Genomic DNA, 13,561 nt, shown 5'->3' on the forward strand with positions numbered 1-13,561 from the left:
TTTTTTTTTTTCACATTCTGTCTCTCACAGTTGAAGTGTACCTCTGGTGCAAATTACTGACCTCTGTCATCATTTTAAGTGGGGGAACTTGCACAATCGGTGGCTGACTAAATACTTTTTTGCCCCACTGTATGCACATTATCTTTTCCTTTCTATTGGTAGGTGGCACAGTGCACTTGTGGCAAGTAAGCAAGCTAGAAGACTGGAAATCTTGCTGGGTATCCAGTTATGGAAGCAACACATTAACAAGAGAATTCTGAGTTAAACCAAAGTTACTTTCCCTAGTAACTAGTTACTTTGAAAGTAACGAGTAACTATCAAGTTACTTTTGATAGTTACATTACTAGTTACTTCTAAGTTACTAATTTAAAGTAACTTACCCAACACTGATCATATTCTACTGGAAACAGTCGATCATATTTGTCGAAGCTGAACCCAGGGCAAACTAAGCTAAATTTAGCTTCTTTTTATTTTTTTATTTTTTTAGCAAACAGCTACAATAAGCATAACAGTTATCAGATATCATTTGTTTACATGATGCTTTTTCTTATACAGGTAATATATTTATTACCAACCTGAACGTTTATCTGCCGGTCATCTGACATGACGAATGACTTCTGAATACTTAAATCTGTGTCCCGCTCCAACTCAAGATGCTGTAGGAAGGTCTGCAGGTACAAACGGTGCTCGATTACTCTGCGGCTTTCACAAATGGCCTGGATGTATGCCCCCAAAAACTGAATTGTAGAACTGAAATTGAATGGTGAGCAGTGAAACTGAAAGCATTCAAAAGCTAAATTTAAAGAAGGATGAATACAATTTCAAATTAAATTAATTAATTTTCATAATGTAAAATTCTGTTTCGATTCAGTGATGATCATTTTCAAATCAATTTATTGGATTTCAAATTAGGCTAATTCAAATTCAGCTTCAGAAGGTTTTATTCAAGTTGAGCAATTCAGATTAAATTTGAGCAATTCAAATTTGAATTGATCTTATTCAAATTTAGTTTCTGATGGCACAAAGTTCTGCCCATACTAGTGCCGTTCTTTCTTTCATACAGAAAGTCTTAAGAAACTGGGGTTTGTTCTGAAATAATCTGTGCGAATTTTAAACCAAGTTAGAGGTTTTTTTTGAACTGCCAAACTCCTCTGTGCAGGCACCAATATGTGATAACCATGCCTTTTTGCCTCCTTGGGATGATAAATCCTATGTTTGGAAGGAGAAGGGCTTAATCATATTCAAAGATCTTTATATAGATGGAAAATTTGCATCATTTAATCAGCTTAAGCAAAAATTTGATTTACCGCATTCACATTTTTACCGTTACCTACAAGTCAGGCATTTTATGCAATCCAATATGAAGAATTGCCAAGATGTTCCACATGAACATAACCTTTTTAAGGTGTTCCTGAGCCCTCCTTACTCCAAACATTTGATTTCTACAATTGTACATTTGTTTGCTGACAGCATTGAAGTGCAGACTACGAGGATAAGAGACGCTTGGAGGGAGGAATTGGGCATAGAAATATCAGAATCTATGTGGGACAAATGCCTATCAAAAATTCATTCCTGCTCTGTTAACAGCAGACATCAATTAATACAATTTAAAATTGTCCATCGGCTACATTATTCCAAGGTTCGGCTACACAAAATTCATCCTTCAACTTCCCCCATATGTGACAGATGTAAAACATCAGAGAGCACATTGGCTCACGCTTTCTGGCATTGCCCCTCATTGACCAATTTTTGGTTCAAAATATTTGATTGGTACTCTAAAGCTTATGGGATTTCCATCTCACCCAATCCAGAAATTGCAGTTTTTGGCTGTGTACGTTCCAGAACTATCCCTGCGACTGTGTGGGTGCCAATCGACCTCGGAATGATGATCGCGAAAAGACTTATTCTACAGGAATGGAAGTCCGCTGCTCCTCCCTCCTTCAGTGTCTGGCTCAATGACATGCTATCAGTCATTCAACTGGAAAAAGTTCGATACCTGCAAACACCTGCAGCAAATGTTTTCTCAAAATCCTGGACTCCGTTTTGTACTCGCCTTGAGAAGGCTCACGTTGTATAGACATGTACCATGGCACTGCAACTTCCCTGTTTATTACATATTCATGACATTTAATTCATTATGGATACTGGTAGTTTCTGATTTTAATGTTTTTCTTTCTTTTTTTCTTTTGTCTTTGCCTATTGATTCATATTATTGTTGTGCTATTTCTTGTCCTATCATCTCAGCGCCTGAGCTGTATTTGTTTGTTGATGGGGTTTTCTATGCTGAAAAAATTAAAATAAAATATTGGGGGGGGGAAAAAAAATCATCCAAACTGTGGGTGGCCATTTTTTCAAATTTTGGGAAAACTGCTATAATATAACAACAGAAAAATCAGCAAACTCCTAAAATCCATGACGATCTGGCATTTTTAATTAAGAAATGACAGGTTTCTGTGATTAATTGTTTTCCTTTTCTTATACACTTTTAAATCTGAGCACAAAGCTTCTGTTGTTGTTTTGACGACTCCTTCTTCTTCTTCTTCTTCTTGTCTCATAGGCTGAAGTTTGTCTTCGGGTCTTGTGCGTTACAGGCTTTGGATTTGGTTGACCAGCACTCAGTCACCTGTTTGACAGCTCCCAGTGGACGCAAGGCCTTTCAGGTCTCTTTTTTTTTTTTTTTTTTTTTTTTAAGCCCGAGTCTCACTTCTCTGTGCCTGCCAAGGTCATAAAAGGTGTTTCTCACTGCATGTGAGAAATTCCTTCCTAAAAGTACAAATTTACAAAAGCATTTTACGCATGAAGAACATTTTTATAAGACAGGAAATGACTTAATGTGAAAGAAAAAGGACTATTTTCCTGAAATTTGTCCTGAGTCATGCTGCAAGCTTATGAGTTAGCCTCAGGGGGACAAGGCATCAGTTGTAGTGGGAGAAACAAAGCAGTCCACCAAGGTTGTGGTCATTGTGTCCTGAATTTCCTGTAAACTCCTTTAGCCTCTTGTAAAAAGTAGTTTTATGAGAGGAGCGTTAGAGCACAATGCAGCTAAATAAAGACATGGATTTTGTTCGTGTTGTGAAATTTTCAGCACAACTTAACTTTTCCACATCATTCACACCTCAGCTACCTCATGTCTGACCATTTTACATCAGTATTTCTAAATATTTCTGGCAACTTGAATCACTTGAGAGTTTTAGATTTTTTTTTTTTTTTTTTAATCCAAAAGCATCAAATTTGCTTTTGCATCTTATAAGTTCATTTTGACAGCTGTGAGTTTCCTCCTGTAATCCAGCCAGGTGGCACTTATATAAAGTTTTAATTTAACAGTGTCTGTTCAAATCATGTCTCAGAGGCATGGCTCAGACATTTAGCTTACACTGCTCTCTGACTTCACTTGTCAGTAGGCAGCATTTAAAATCAAACCAACCCCTTAAAAATACCTGAACACATCAGAACATAGTGAGAAGTGCATGAAGACACATATTAGGTTCCAGCTAAAATGAATCAAAGCAGGTCCCTGATTTCTAATGAGAAATAAAAAAGGAGGTGAAGTTACTGCTGTGAGGATCAAAGGTTAAGTGATGAAATAACGTTCAAGGTTGGACTTGAGGCCCTGTGATTTTGACCAGACTGGAGCATCTTCAGGAAGTATATGCTACCACTGGGAGTTGGAGCTTTAGCTCATTTTCTGGCTTTTCTGCAATTAGTCATCAACATGTCAAGCATTTATGCCAATTTCCTGTAAGGCGGGAAGAGGAGGGAGCAGCCGTCTCTCACCACATTACAAAAATAATCTTATTTGGGAAAGAAATGCATTTACTGGAAGTGCAGTGATGCGTGTGTTCAATGGAAAGAAGATGATAAATGAACAGATTCGGCCATTTTTGTCATTTCCTACTAATAATTTGTTTCTGTTGGACGGAGTTTCTCGTGTTGTGGTGGTTATTTTGTCACCTTATGAATAACCCATGAGAACTTGGCATTTCAGTGCAATTTTTCTTTACAGTCTTATCTCATTCTTAAAGTCAAATGACCTTTTGATAAGAAATGTACCACCGTTTTGTTTTTTTGGAAAGAGAATTTGTGAGTGGTGAAGTCTTAGAAGTACTGAAACTTAAAATAAATGTTTTTGAGTCAACTGTCATTAATATAGTGGGGAAATAGAAAGTTATTACAGCTTCTCACAGTTCAAGGTGACAATATGAAATGTTGTCTGTAAGTTATTTAATTATCTATCAAATATCCAGTTCAGGTCATGTTTTAAGGTTTCAGTTTAAGGTGGTGGTGGTGACATGGCCTGCTGAGATGTGTGACTGGCTGTAAGGAGGGTTTATTTAATCCTCTCTGAAGTGCCATTAGTTATAAGCTAAACCATTCTTCTTAATGGAATGTAAAACATAAGTCTTTGTAGCATTAACATGAAGGCTTTTTGGTTCTTAAAGTAATTCATCATTACACATGAGAATCTCCAGGTCTGTGTTTTGTAAGTCAGAATAAATGCACCCAGTCAGGGTTGACTGATAATGCACATATACAGCATGTTGGCATACAGACACAGGGGTAGCGTATCTTAATGACTTCCCACTATAAATTTCCCCAAAGTTTGTGGCGTGGAACGGAGAGCTGCCCTAGTTCCTGCTCCTCTGGCTCACGTTAATGGCAAATACTCTCATGGGAGCCACTGCTTGTAGAAGAGATGAAGCCAGAACTCTGCTGAGTCCAACTGCAGTGAGTAACAGAGAGACGCTGATGTATAGCGTTTTTTTCTTTTTTGAAGAAACTTCGATGCCTGCCAAGCAGTGCAAGCGCAGTTTGGTGTCTTTTGATGATACTTGCCACTAGCTTTGTGGTGAGAACTGCAGCAGAGCCTCATGAAAACAAAAAAAGCTGGTGTGAGCTGATTTTAAACTTGGTTTTTTAGAAACTGTAGTGGTCCTTGTCCATGTGGTCACAGTTTTACAGCTTCTGTCCTCATCTTGGTGTGGAAAGTACATCTTTAGTGAGGTGTTGTGAGTCTATGTAATTGTCTCTTTTGTGCCTTTTTTTTTTTTTTTTTAAATAATGAAGTGTCACATTGAATAAATGAGGTGTTTTTGCTTTTGTAGGTCAGAGGCAAAGGTAATTCATTGAAGCTTTGGAGAATAATGGAGCCTGCTCTGCCATCTTGGCAAGCATTAGTTATTGTGAAGTGTCAAGCTAATCCACCGACTTAATGTCCTCGTGTGTCATGTGTATGAGGACGGCACCTAAATCACTGTCTGTAGCTGGGAGCGAATGCTGACATCATGAGCAGCTTCAGTCAGCCAAGGCCATTAGGCATCCCACCCAGGTTTTTTAAAAATGCATTATTTATTACTTATCTAAATAACTAATGAGAAATCATGTAGTTGGTAGAAGCTAAAGAATAGTTTACACCATTACATTCCTCTAAATTTGCCGGCATGCGGTCTATGAAGTGCAATGCTCTGCAAAAGTGTTGAGTCCCCCCCCCCCCCCCCCCCCCTCATTTCTTTGTTTTGCTAGCAAAATGGGAAATACAGAAATTGAAACATGTGCAAACATACATAGAAATGCAGTATACAAGGCAAAAGCTTGTACAGTCTTAATCTGCTTGAAGGTAAATATGTGTTTTGATCACCTCTATTCTTCAACAGAGCCTTAAAGGCAAGCTTTCCTATGAGTTCTGTAACTAGTCTTCAGTGTTACAAGTGGCTCTACCTTCCACACAAGTAAGATATGCATCAACTATGTTGTTTACAAACTGATCAGTAAATCTGTGGGGAGGTGTGTGCTTGGGTGAGTGAGCAGAACATTAGAAATCTGTAAGTCCGGGAGCTTGTGAGAGAGATGAAAAACTGGTCAGCTCTTTATATACGCTTGGCCACAATGGTACGTGGACTGGTTCTTATATAGAGTACTCAAAGGGCTCCATCAGACTCACTGCCACTGATTTTCAGTCCAGCTCTTGTGTACTTTGTCATATCTCAGCCCTTTCTCTCAGTTTTCCTTCCTTAGCAATGGCTTCTTGATAGCCACTCTTCCACTAAGACCATTTCTGATGAGGCCTTGTCTAAGAGGGTAGATGGGTCAAACAAAAGGTTCAGATGCATCTCTCAGGTTCTGTGTCCGCTCTTTGCTGTTTTGTTTTGTTTTTCCTATTTCTTAGGGACATGACTTTCAGGTACTGTTCATCTGTCGTAGCAATCTCTTCTTCTCTCCTCCACTGGTTCGGTAGTCTCAAAGGTTTTAAAGACACACTCACACCATGCACAGCACCAAAAGCATAACCTCCTTGGTTGAGGTAATCATATGAACACTAGGAAAGACGGTTTGTTTGTTTGCTGGTCTACATCATAGCTACATTTGTTTTGTTTTTTTAAGGTTTTAGAACAAAATATTTCTCAATCTTAAATTTAGATAGATAGATAGATAGATAGATAGATAGATAGATAGATATAAAAAGGAGGGAAAGATCCATATGGAACAAGATCACGTCTGTAATATCCACAACTCGGCCAGCTATGCCTGAACTCGTAGAGAATCATTTGGGGAAACAACTTGTTTTCCTTCATTCCATTGCATGCTTTTTTTCTCCACTTCTCATCTACACAACTGCCTCTGCAGTACTGTAGTCAGATTTAATTTCAGAATCCCCCTCATAAACAACAAATGATACCTCTGCAAGTGACATTTATTTCATTTGAGGTCAGTAAACACAAACTTTGTCACATATTTAAGTATGTTTTGCATTAATATCTTTCAGGTAACGGGAGGTTCGGGACGTTTGTACACTTGCTTCTTGTCCTGCCACTACTGCCCATGTCCAGCCTTTGCCTACAGTGTGCTACGTAGAAATGACGGCCTGGTGGTAAGTCTCATACAGACCATATGTCGTGTTGCACTAAAGGTTTTTAGTTGGGTAGATGTGGGGAGTGGAGAGAGAATATCGTTTAAATATAAGTGCTACACAGATGTATCTGTGTACTTGCCAATGATAGTTTTAAAGCGAAAAAAAAAAGCTGATTAAAGTGCATTTTCTTTTTGTAGCTGCATTTAGTGTTTGTTTTATTTTTCAGATAAAGATTACACTGCCTGTGATAAGGGTGCTTTCACAAACCAACGATCAGCTGAGCTCTTTACATCACAGTATTCCTATAAATGATGAGGAAGTAAAATAGTTATGTTTATTTGTAGTGCAGTGTTGTGGGTGCGTGCTGTTTATGTTAGTAGTTTTTAATTGTATGTCTGTTTAGATAATTTATTTGCTGCCTTGTTTTCTTCTCTGTTATATCCATTTCAGAAACACCACCAAGTCAAGTTAGCATGGGAATTGCCTAAGAGCACTTGGATGACATGTTTTATTAATAGTGTTGATACTTGCTGCTATTATATCAATAACAAGAGAAAGCTATACGACATGTTGCTATTGAGGTTTTTCTGCTTTGCACATAATTGGTGTCTTCACTACAAAGGGTTCTAATGCTTTGTATTTGATTGCCTAGGTTGTTGTGTTTTGTTTTCTGAAAAGCACTCATAGGAGTTTGTTGTATTTTCCTGACCTGGTTGCTCCTTGCAGTCTTCAAATGGTAGTCCTCCAGCTGTCAGGGGCTTGAGTAGTAGTAGTAGTATTTATAGCCCCAGAGGTGAAACCCCCAGAGCAGTGGCTAACCACACCAAACCTTTACATATTTTGGAACGTGAGGGGGACATTTCCATTATATAAAGTAGTATATTTACACACACACACAGTTGTGTCTTGTCATTCAAGCATGATCTAAGTGGAAAATCTTTGCCAACTCAAGCAAGACAAAGCCCATGTTGAAATGTGTGTGACATGTGTGTGACAGATGTGGTCAGGACTTGTTTTTGTCTGGTCACTGATGGGCGTCTACCTCCCATCGCTCCAGCTAGCTGTTTTGGCTCCAAATATCTGCAAGTAAACGATCTTCGCTCGTCCTCTGACCATTAGGCCGTTCCCTGGAGGACGCTGCTAAAATCGGTGTGAGAAACAGAGAGCTGCAACAGACCATAGAGACTCCTCATGAGCACGTCAGCGCCATTGATATCTTTCCTCCTGAAAAATGTAAATGCTCATCAAACTCTTCGTCCAGTTAGATGACGGCGGAGACGAGTTTGTGTCGGTCCAAATGTGAAGCGAAATGGTGGACACGTTCATTTTAAAGAACTCTCACAATCCCAAAGTCAAAAATGAGACGCATGCAGGGTGTAGCCCTGCCTCACTAGAGCTATTTCATTCATTCCCGTGCTCTGCAGATTCCAGCATGACCACAAGAAGACAGATGAGGTAGTACTGCTCTGACAAGTATAGGTCGGTGGACATATAAAGGAGCTCACCTGCCATAGCCACGTGCTAGTAAACAGTTCACAGGAGAGGCTACCAAATAAACTTCTCTGCTTTTGCAGATTTAGAATTTAAGGTCATTTTTAACCTCCTTTTTTAAGGAATTGGATGGGAAAAAAATCCACAGACAGACTAATGTGCAGGTGAAGCTGATCTGCAGTGCACGCAGTAGTAGAGCAGGGCGATATGACTAAAAGTATTTATCACGATATACATTTGAAAATTTGCAATAACGATATAACTGACGATATAATTGACACTAGACAAAATACTTTACAACTCCACAACTTTATTAGTGCAAAAAACCCCCAACCATCAATGTATTTTCACTTAAACAAGCAGCTGTTTTTTATGTGCATTAAAGTTATATAAAAATGTAACAGTGGAAATGCAAATTCCTTGCTGACAGTTTAACCAAAAGGCATTTCCAGTGGAAATTGGCCGACATATCCTCAGCATAACCATGTATAATATCCACAAAACTTAAAAAGAAGTTATTCGTACACAATACGGTAATATTATGTTGAAGCACAGTAAGTATCACTCCGCGAGGCTCCTGCCTACGATAGTCGTAATGCTCCGACAGTCCATCAAGCGGTGCGGCTTTGCAGCTTAGCAAAGTCGTACTGAAACATTTGACAGATTTTCAAGCGCCGTGTACCACATAACATCGTTTCGAGGTCAGTAAACGCAACCAGAATTCATACATAAGGCACACGGGATCATAAGGGGCACTGTCGATTTTCAGAAAAATCAAAGGATTGATTTTAAGCGTGCTGTATTTTAAAGAATGTAGCATCATGGGCAGTGTAGTCCGTGTTGCAGGGAGAATGGACTGCCACACACGTTATGGGTCTGTGAGCGCGAGGAGGGAGAAAAAGGGGAGTGGAAAGGTACGAGTTGTCATCGAGCAGAAACGGGAGCTGGAAGCATGTAAATATAATAATAACCACTGCAGCCAAGAAGAGTGCCTGACGAGCCCAGTTGTAAGTAAGCTATTAAGACTCGACTGTACACCGTGTTCGTGTTTTCCTCCGAAAACTAAGTTCCGTTGGAGCAGTCTTTCAACGCCTCTCTCTGTCTCTCGCAAGAAAAGTTGACCCAGACAACAAAGTAAAGCTATTTTTCGGCTACGAGCCGACAGGGACCCCGCCGTATTAGTCAGAGGTCCCTTTACTACAGTTCGGAGTCGCGGACCTTCAGTAATAGTAATAAATCACACAGCAATAGTACATTCACGTTGTTTTAAAAAGCATGATAATATATTAAGTAATCCAAAGTATTCAGAATACGTTACTGTCATTGAGTAACGTAACGGAATACGTTACAGAATACATTTTGGGGCATGTATTCTGTAATGGAATACATTTTAAAAGTAACCTTCCCAACACTGTATGGCCCAGCCCTACGCAGTAGGCTGAAGAGGAAAACAAATCAATGAGTAACTTATACTGATAATAAGAGGGGCTAATGAACACGTTCACAGATCCTGAGAGCTGCAGAGCTTCTTATTATTCAGCAAACATTACGCTACTGGAATTACTGCTTATTTTGTACACAAACGTCCACACACAAATAAAATCCTCTTTATCATAACTGCTCTCCATGTGTCTCCATTTATGAACATTTTTAATTAGATATAGATATTCTAAGTTACTGACTAATACGCTCAGTGTATTATACAATAGTTCATTGGAATATTTAATGTATACTTTATTGATCCCCGTGGGGAAATTCCTCTCTGCATTTAACCCATTCACTTAGTGAAGCAGTGGGCAGCCACTGGGCGCCCGGGGAGCAGTGTGTAGGGACGGTACCTTGCTCAGGGGTACCTCAGGGGAATCGAACCCCCGACCTTCCAATCATGGGGTCACCACTCTACTGAGCTATCCCTGCCCAACAGGTTAGAGCCAAACTAAACTGCTCCTTTCTAGTCTGGTGTATACATGAGATGTTTGAATTTAAATTACTGGCATGTCATTACAGCTTCATATCCGTCTCATTAATCACACCAGCTCTGCTGTTAATCTAATGAATCTGTGTCTGCGATCTTTTCTTTCAGTGCAAACATATCCTGGCTGTGTACCTGAGTCAGGCTATGGCTGCGACTCAGCAGGAAAGCGTATCTGATCAGCAGATGTCCCTGCTGCTCAGTGGGACGATGGACCCGTGACTGCAGGTAGATCGACACACCTGGCCCTGCAGAGGCATGCGCCGGAGCACCGAGCATCCTGGATAGAAGCCAGTGTAGTGACATTCATGACACAGCAGGGAACGCTGTTATGTCTCTCTGAAAGACCACAGATGTTGTTCTATTCATCTTTTCTTTTGGAAGAGTTCTTAATCTGTTTTCAAGGAAATAACATCTGTTTGCTGAATATGGACTGCTCTATATTTGGTCTCCTTTTATCTGAAACTGTCAGTTCATGAGGCAGCATCTTCATACTGAAAGCACTTAAGAAGCTTTCCAGTGTGGGAAATTTAGACTGTCACATGGTTTGCAATTTTAACCTTGGGGGGGGAAAAAGCTGGCGTTTAACAATATAAACATTGCCTTTATTAACAAAATAGTTCACCATACATACAGCTTTTATCATGTTAAATAGCAATATCAGTTAGCAGTTTTGTTGGAGAAACCAAAGAATGGCCTCTGGAAAACTTGAACATCAGCTTGACCACAGAGGAAGTTTTTCCTGATTAGTAGCAACTCTGACAGACAGGTACTTCGAAATGAAAGGCAGGAATGTTGAATTCAGTCAACTTATTTCGACTTACTGTTGAACTTGAAAAAGAAGGCAATAGTTTGACATCGATAGCTGGCTGAGAAAAGCTGAACACCTACAGTACTTTTTTTTTTTTTTTTTTTTTTTTTTTACACACATCAGTCAACATAGACAGTAATACAACGTTACAGTGCATTTACAGTGTAGATGTCTCCATTGGAATGTACTAAACACTGCACACTCCTGTATTTTAGCCCTTGAATTTAGTCAGAGGTGGATCACTACACACAAAAGCAAATGAAGTGGGGGAGATAATGAAGCACTGGAGGCAGACGCTACGCTTGTTTTAACATCAACAAAACGTGGTTCGACACCACCAGTGAAGCACAGCTAACAGGAAATGATCAGAAATGTCAGTGCATTTGTGTAGTGATGGGTCTCTGTTGACCAAAACACCTGCTCATTTTCACTCAAGGTGTGAGAATTCAAATAAAACCGCTGTGCTCTGGTTAATCTTACATGCTCTTGTATATGCTGAGCTTTGAAAGTTACAGCAACACTTCTGTGAGGTTTGCTGCACTATGAGCACCACTGAGAGTGTGTAACAAATTATTTCTCTAGTGTTACCCTATCCTTTATTCTTTTTTTCTTTTTCTTTTTTTTACTTCAGTTAGACTCAGTTAAAATGGCCATGTTTACTTAAATTAAAAAGCTAATGTCGGTGCAGTCTTGACGACTGGCTTCACTAAGAGGGCCTCGGGATTCCAGCTGAGACTGTCTATGTGGGGGAGGGCATTGTCAGCTGTACTCCTGAGGCAAGTCACATTCATTTATTCCCAAATAAATCAAAGCAGTGATGCGTTATGCCTTTAATTGCTTGGATACAGAATAATAAATCAAATTGCAATGATCTGAAGAATCAAGTTTGACTTGGCTTTCAGGTCTGCTACAGTATCTACAGTATGTCATCATGTGGCTCAATAGAAAGCAGCTTTGCACAGATGCAATGTTTCCATGAAGGGTGCAATCAGTTATTCCTCTTCCTGAGCATTTGAAAATGTAAATCATGCAGAGCACAACCACACGTGTTGTGTTGAACTGCATCATATTAATGGGTCTGCCTTCGCTCAAATCAAATTGTGCTATTTTTCTGCAGCTGCAAGACAAGGTTGGTGAATCCTTTGGAATTACAAGGATTTCTATATCGATTCTCCATGAAACATGGTCTGATCTTTATCTAGGTCACAAATATAGATGCACAGAATCTGAATAAAGTGGTTACAAAGAAATGACTGTACTTTCATCGCTCACAGTGCCAGGGCGGAAAACCTAACTGCACTTCTGTGCTCACAACTACTCTAAAAGTTACTTGAAGACAAAGGTTCTCCAGTTAAGGAGATGAGAGGGTGTGGGTTATAGGACTTTGAAAATCCCCCCCCCCCCCCAAAAAAAAGAGATTCAATCAAAAAAGTCTCAGAGATACGCACAGGAAATTCCAAAGTGTTGCTCGTCTCTTCCCTGCAGGAAAAAAAAAAGAAGAAACTGGGAGTAACACCAAATTAAAGTTGGATAATGGATATCAAACACTAGACAACTTGGGTATCCAGTAACACTTATGGGCCAAGAGTCTATGGACATTATTAACATCTGTGTTTATCTGGAATTTTCACATTGGCTACAGAAACTAAACCCTGCAAGTAATCAATGCAGAAATCCTGGTAATTCCAAGTGGTCCTCTAACTACGACTTCTAGGAGCCAGAAAGTGCTTACTCAGTATAATAGCCACTGGAGTAGAGCTAATTTTTGCCCCTCTCCCCAAAAAGACCCTGTGGCTATGAATCGTGATTCATGTGGAAGAAAAAATTTTGTTTTAATTTTTCCATTTCTCCCTGTTTTGTTGTTTTTGTTTTTTAAATCAGTTACCATAACTTCCACAAAGCAGAAAAGTGCATTTTTCTTCCATCTCTGCACTGCCGAGCTCTTCTGCTTGCGCAAGCGCACACACACACACACACACTCACAAGAACACCTGCAAACACTGGCACTTAGTTGAGTTGAGCAGTTGAGCAGCAGACAACATTGAGAACATTTCTGCTTCATACAGATGTTACATTTGTTATCTGACTCTAATTTTGAATTGATATGAAAGTTACTTTTTTTTAGCTCCTCCTATAATTAAATAAAAACTATAAAAACAATCTGTCTGCATACTAAGGTGTGATAAGTAAGAGTGTGAGCTCAACTTTTAAAGGTTCACAAGCCAAAAGTAACCACGGACATACTGTACCTTTTAGGTCCACAAGTACAGATGTAGCCACACAAGTTTGTTTGTTTTTTGAACTTTACATTCTCAAAGATATATATTTTTGTAATAAATAAGTTAATAAACAGTGGCACTGAATGTTGACAATATAAAATATAATGGCAGTAAAGAGGAGTGTTTGCAGTTGTAACATTATGTTGGATTCAAAATGATAA

At 39.3% G+C, this 13,561-nt stretch overlaps 1 protein-coding gene across 1 annotated transcript in view; it reads left to right on the top strand.

Annotated features, from left to right (window-relative positions):
* zswim7 (zinc finger, SWIM-type containing 7) overlaps window positions 1-11,234 on the top strand; it is a 36,476-nt gene extending 25,242 nt beyond the window's left edge. The window contains exons 3-5 of the mRNA XM_026181815.2: window positions 2,558-2,660; window positions 6,761-6,865; window positions 10,422-11,234. Coding sequence (XP_026037600.1) covers window positions 2,558-2,660; window positions 6,761-6,865; window positions 10,422-10,532 — 319 coding nt within the window. The 3' untranslated portion in view covers window positions 10,533-11,234. The remainder of the gene's footprint in view (window positions 1-2,557; window positions 2,661-6,760; window positions 6,866-10,421) is intronic.
* Window positions 11,235-13,561: the final 2,327 nt, after the last annotated feature.

Source organism: Astatotilapia calliptera, chromosome 10, assembly GCF_964374335.1.
Source record: "Astatotilapia calliptera chromosome 10, fAstCal68.1, whole genome shotgun sequence".
Taxonomy (NCBI): Eukaryota; Metazoa; Chordata; class Actinopteri; order Cichliformes; family Cichlidae; genus Astatotilapia; species Astatotilapia calliptera.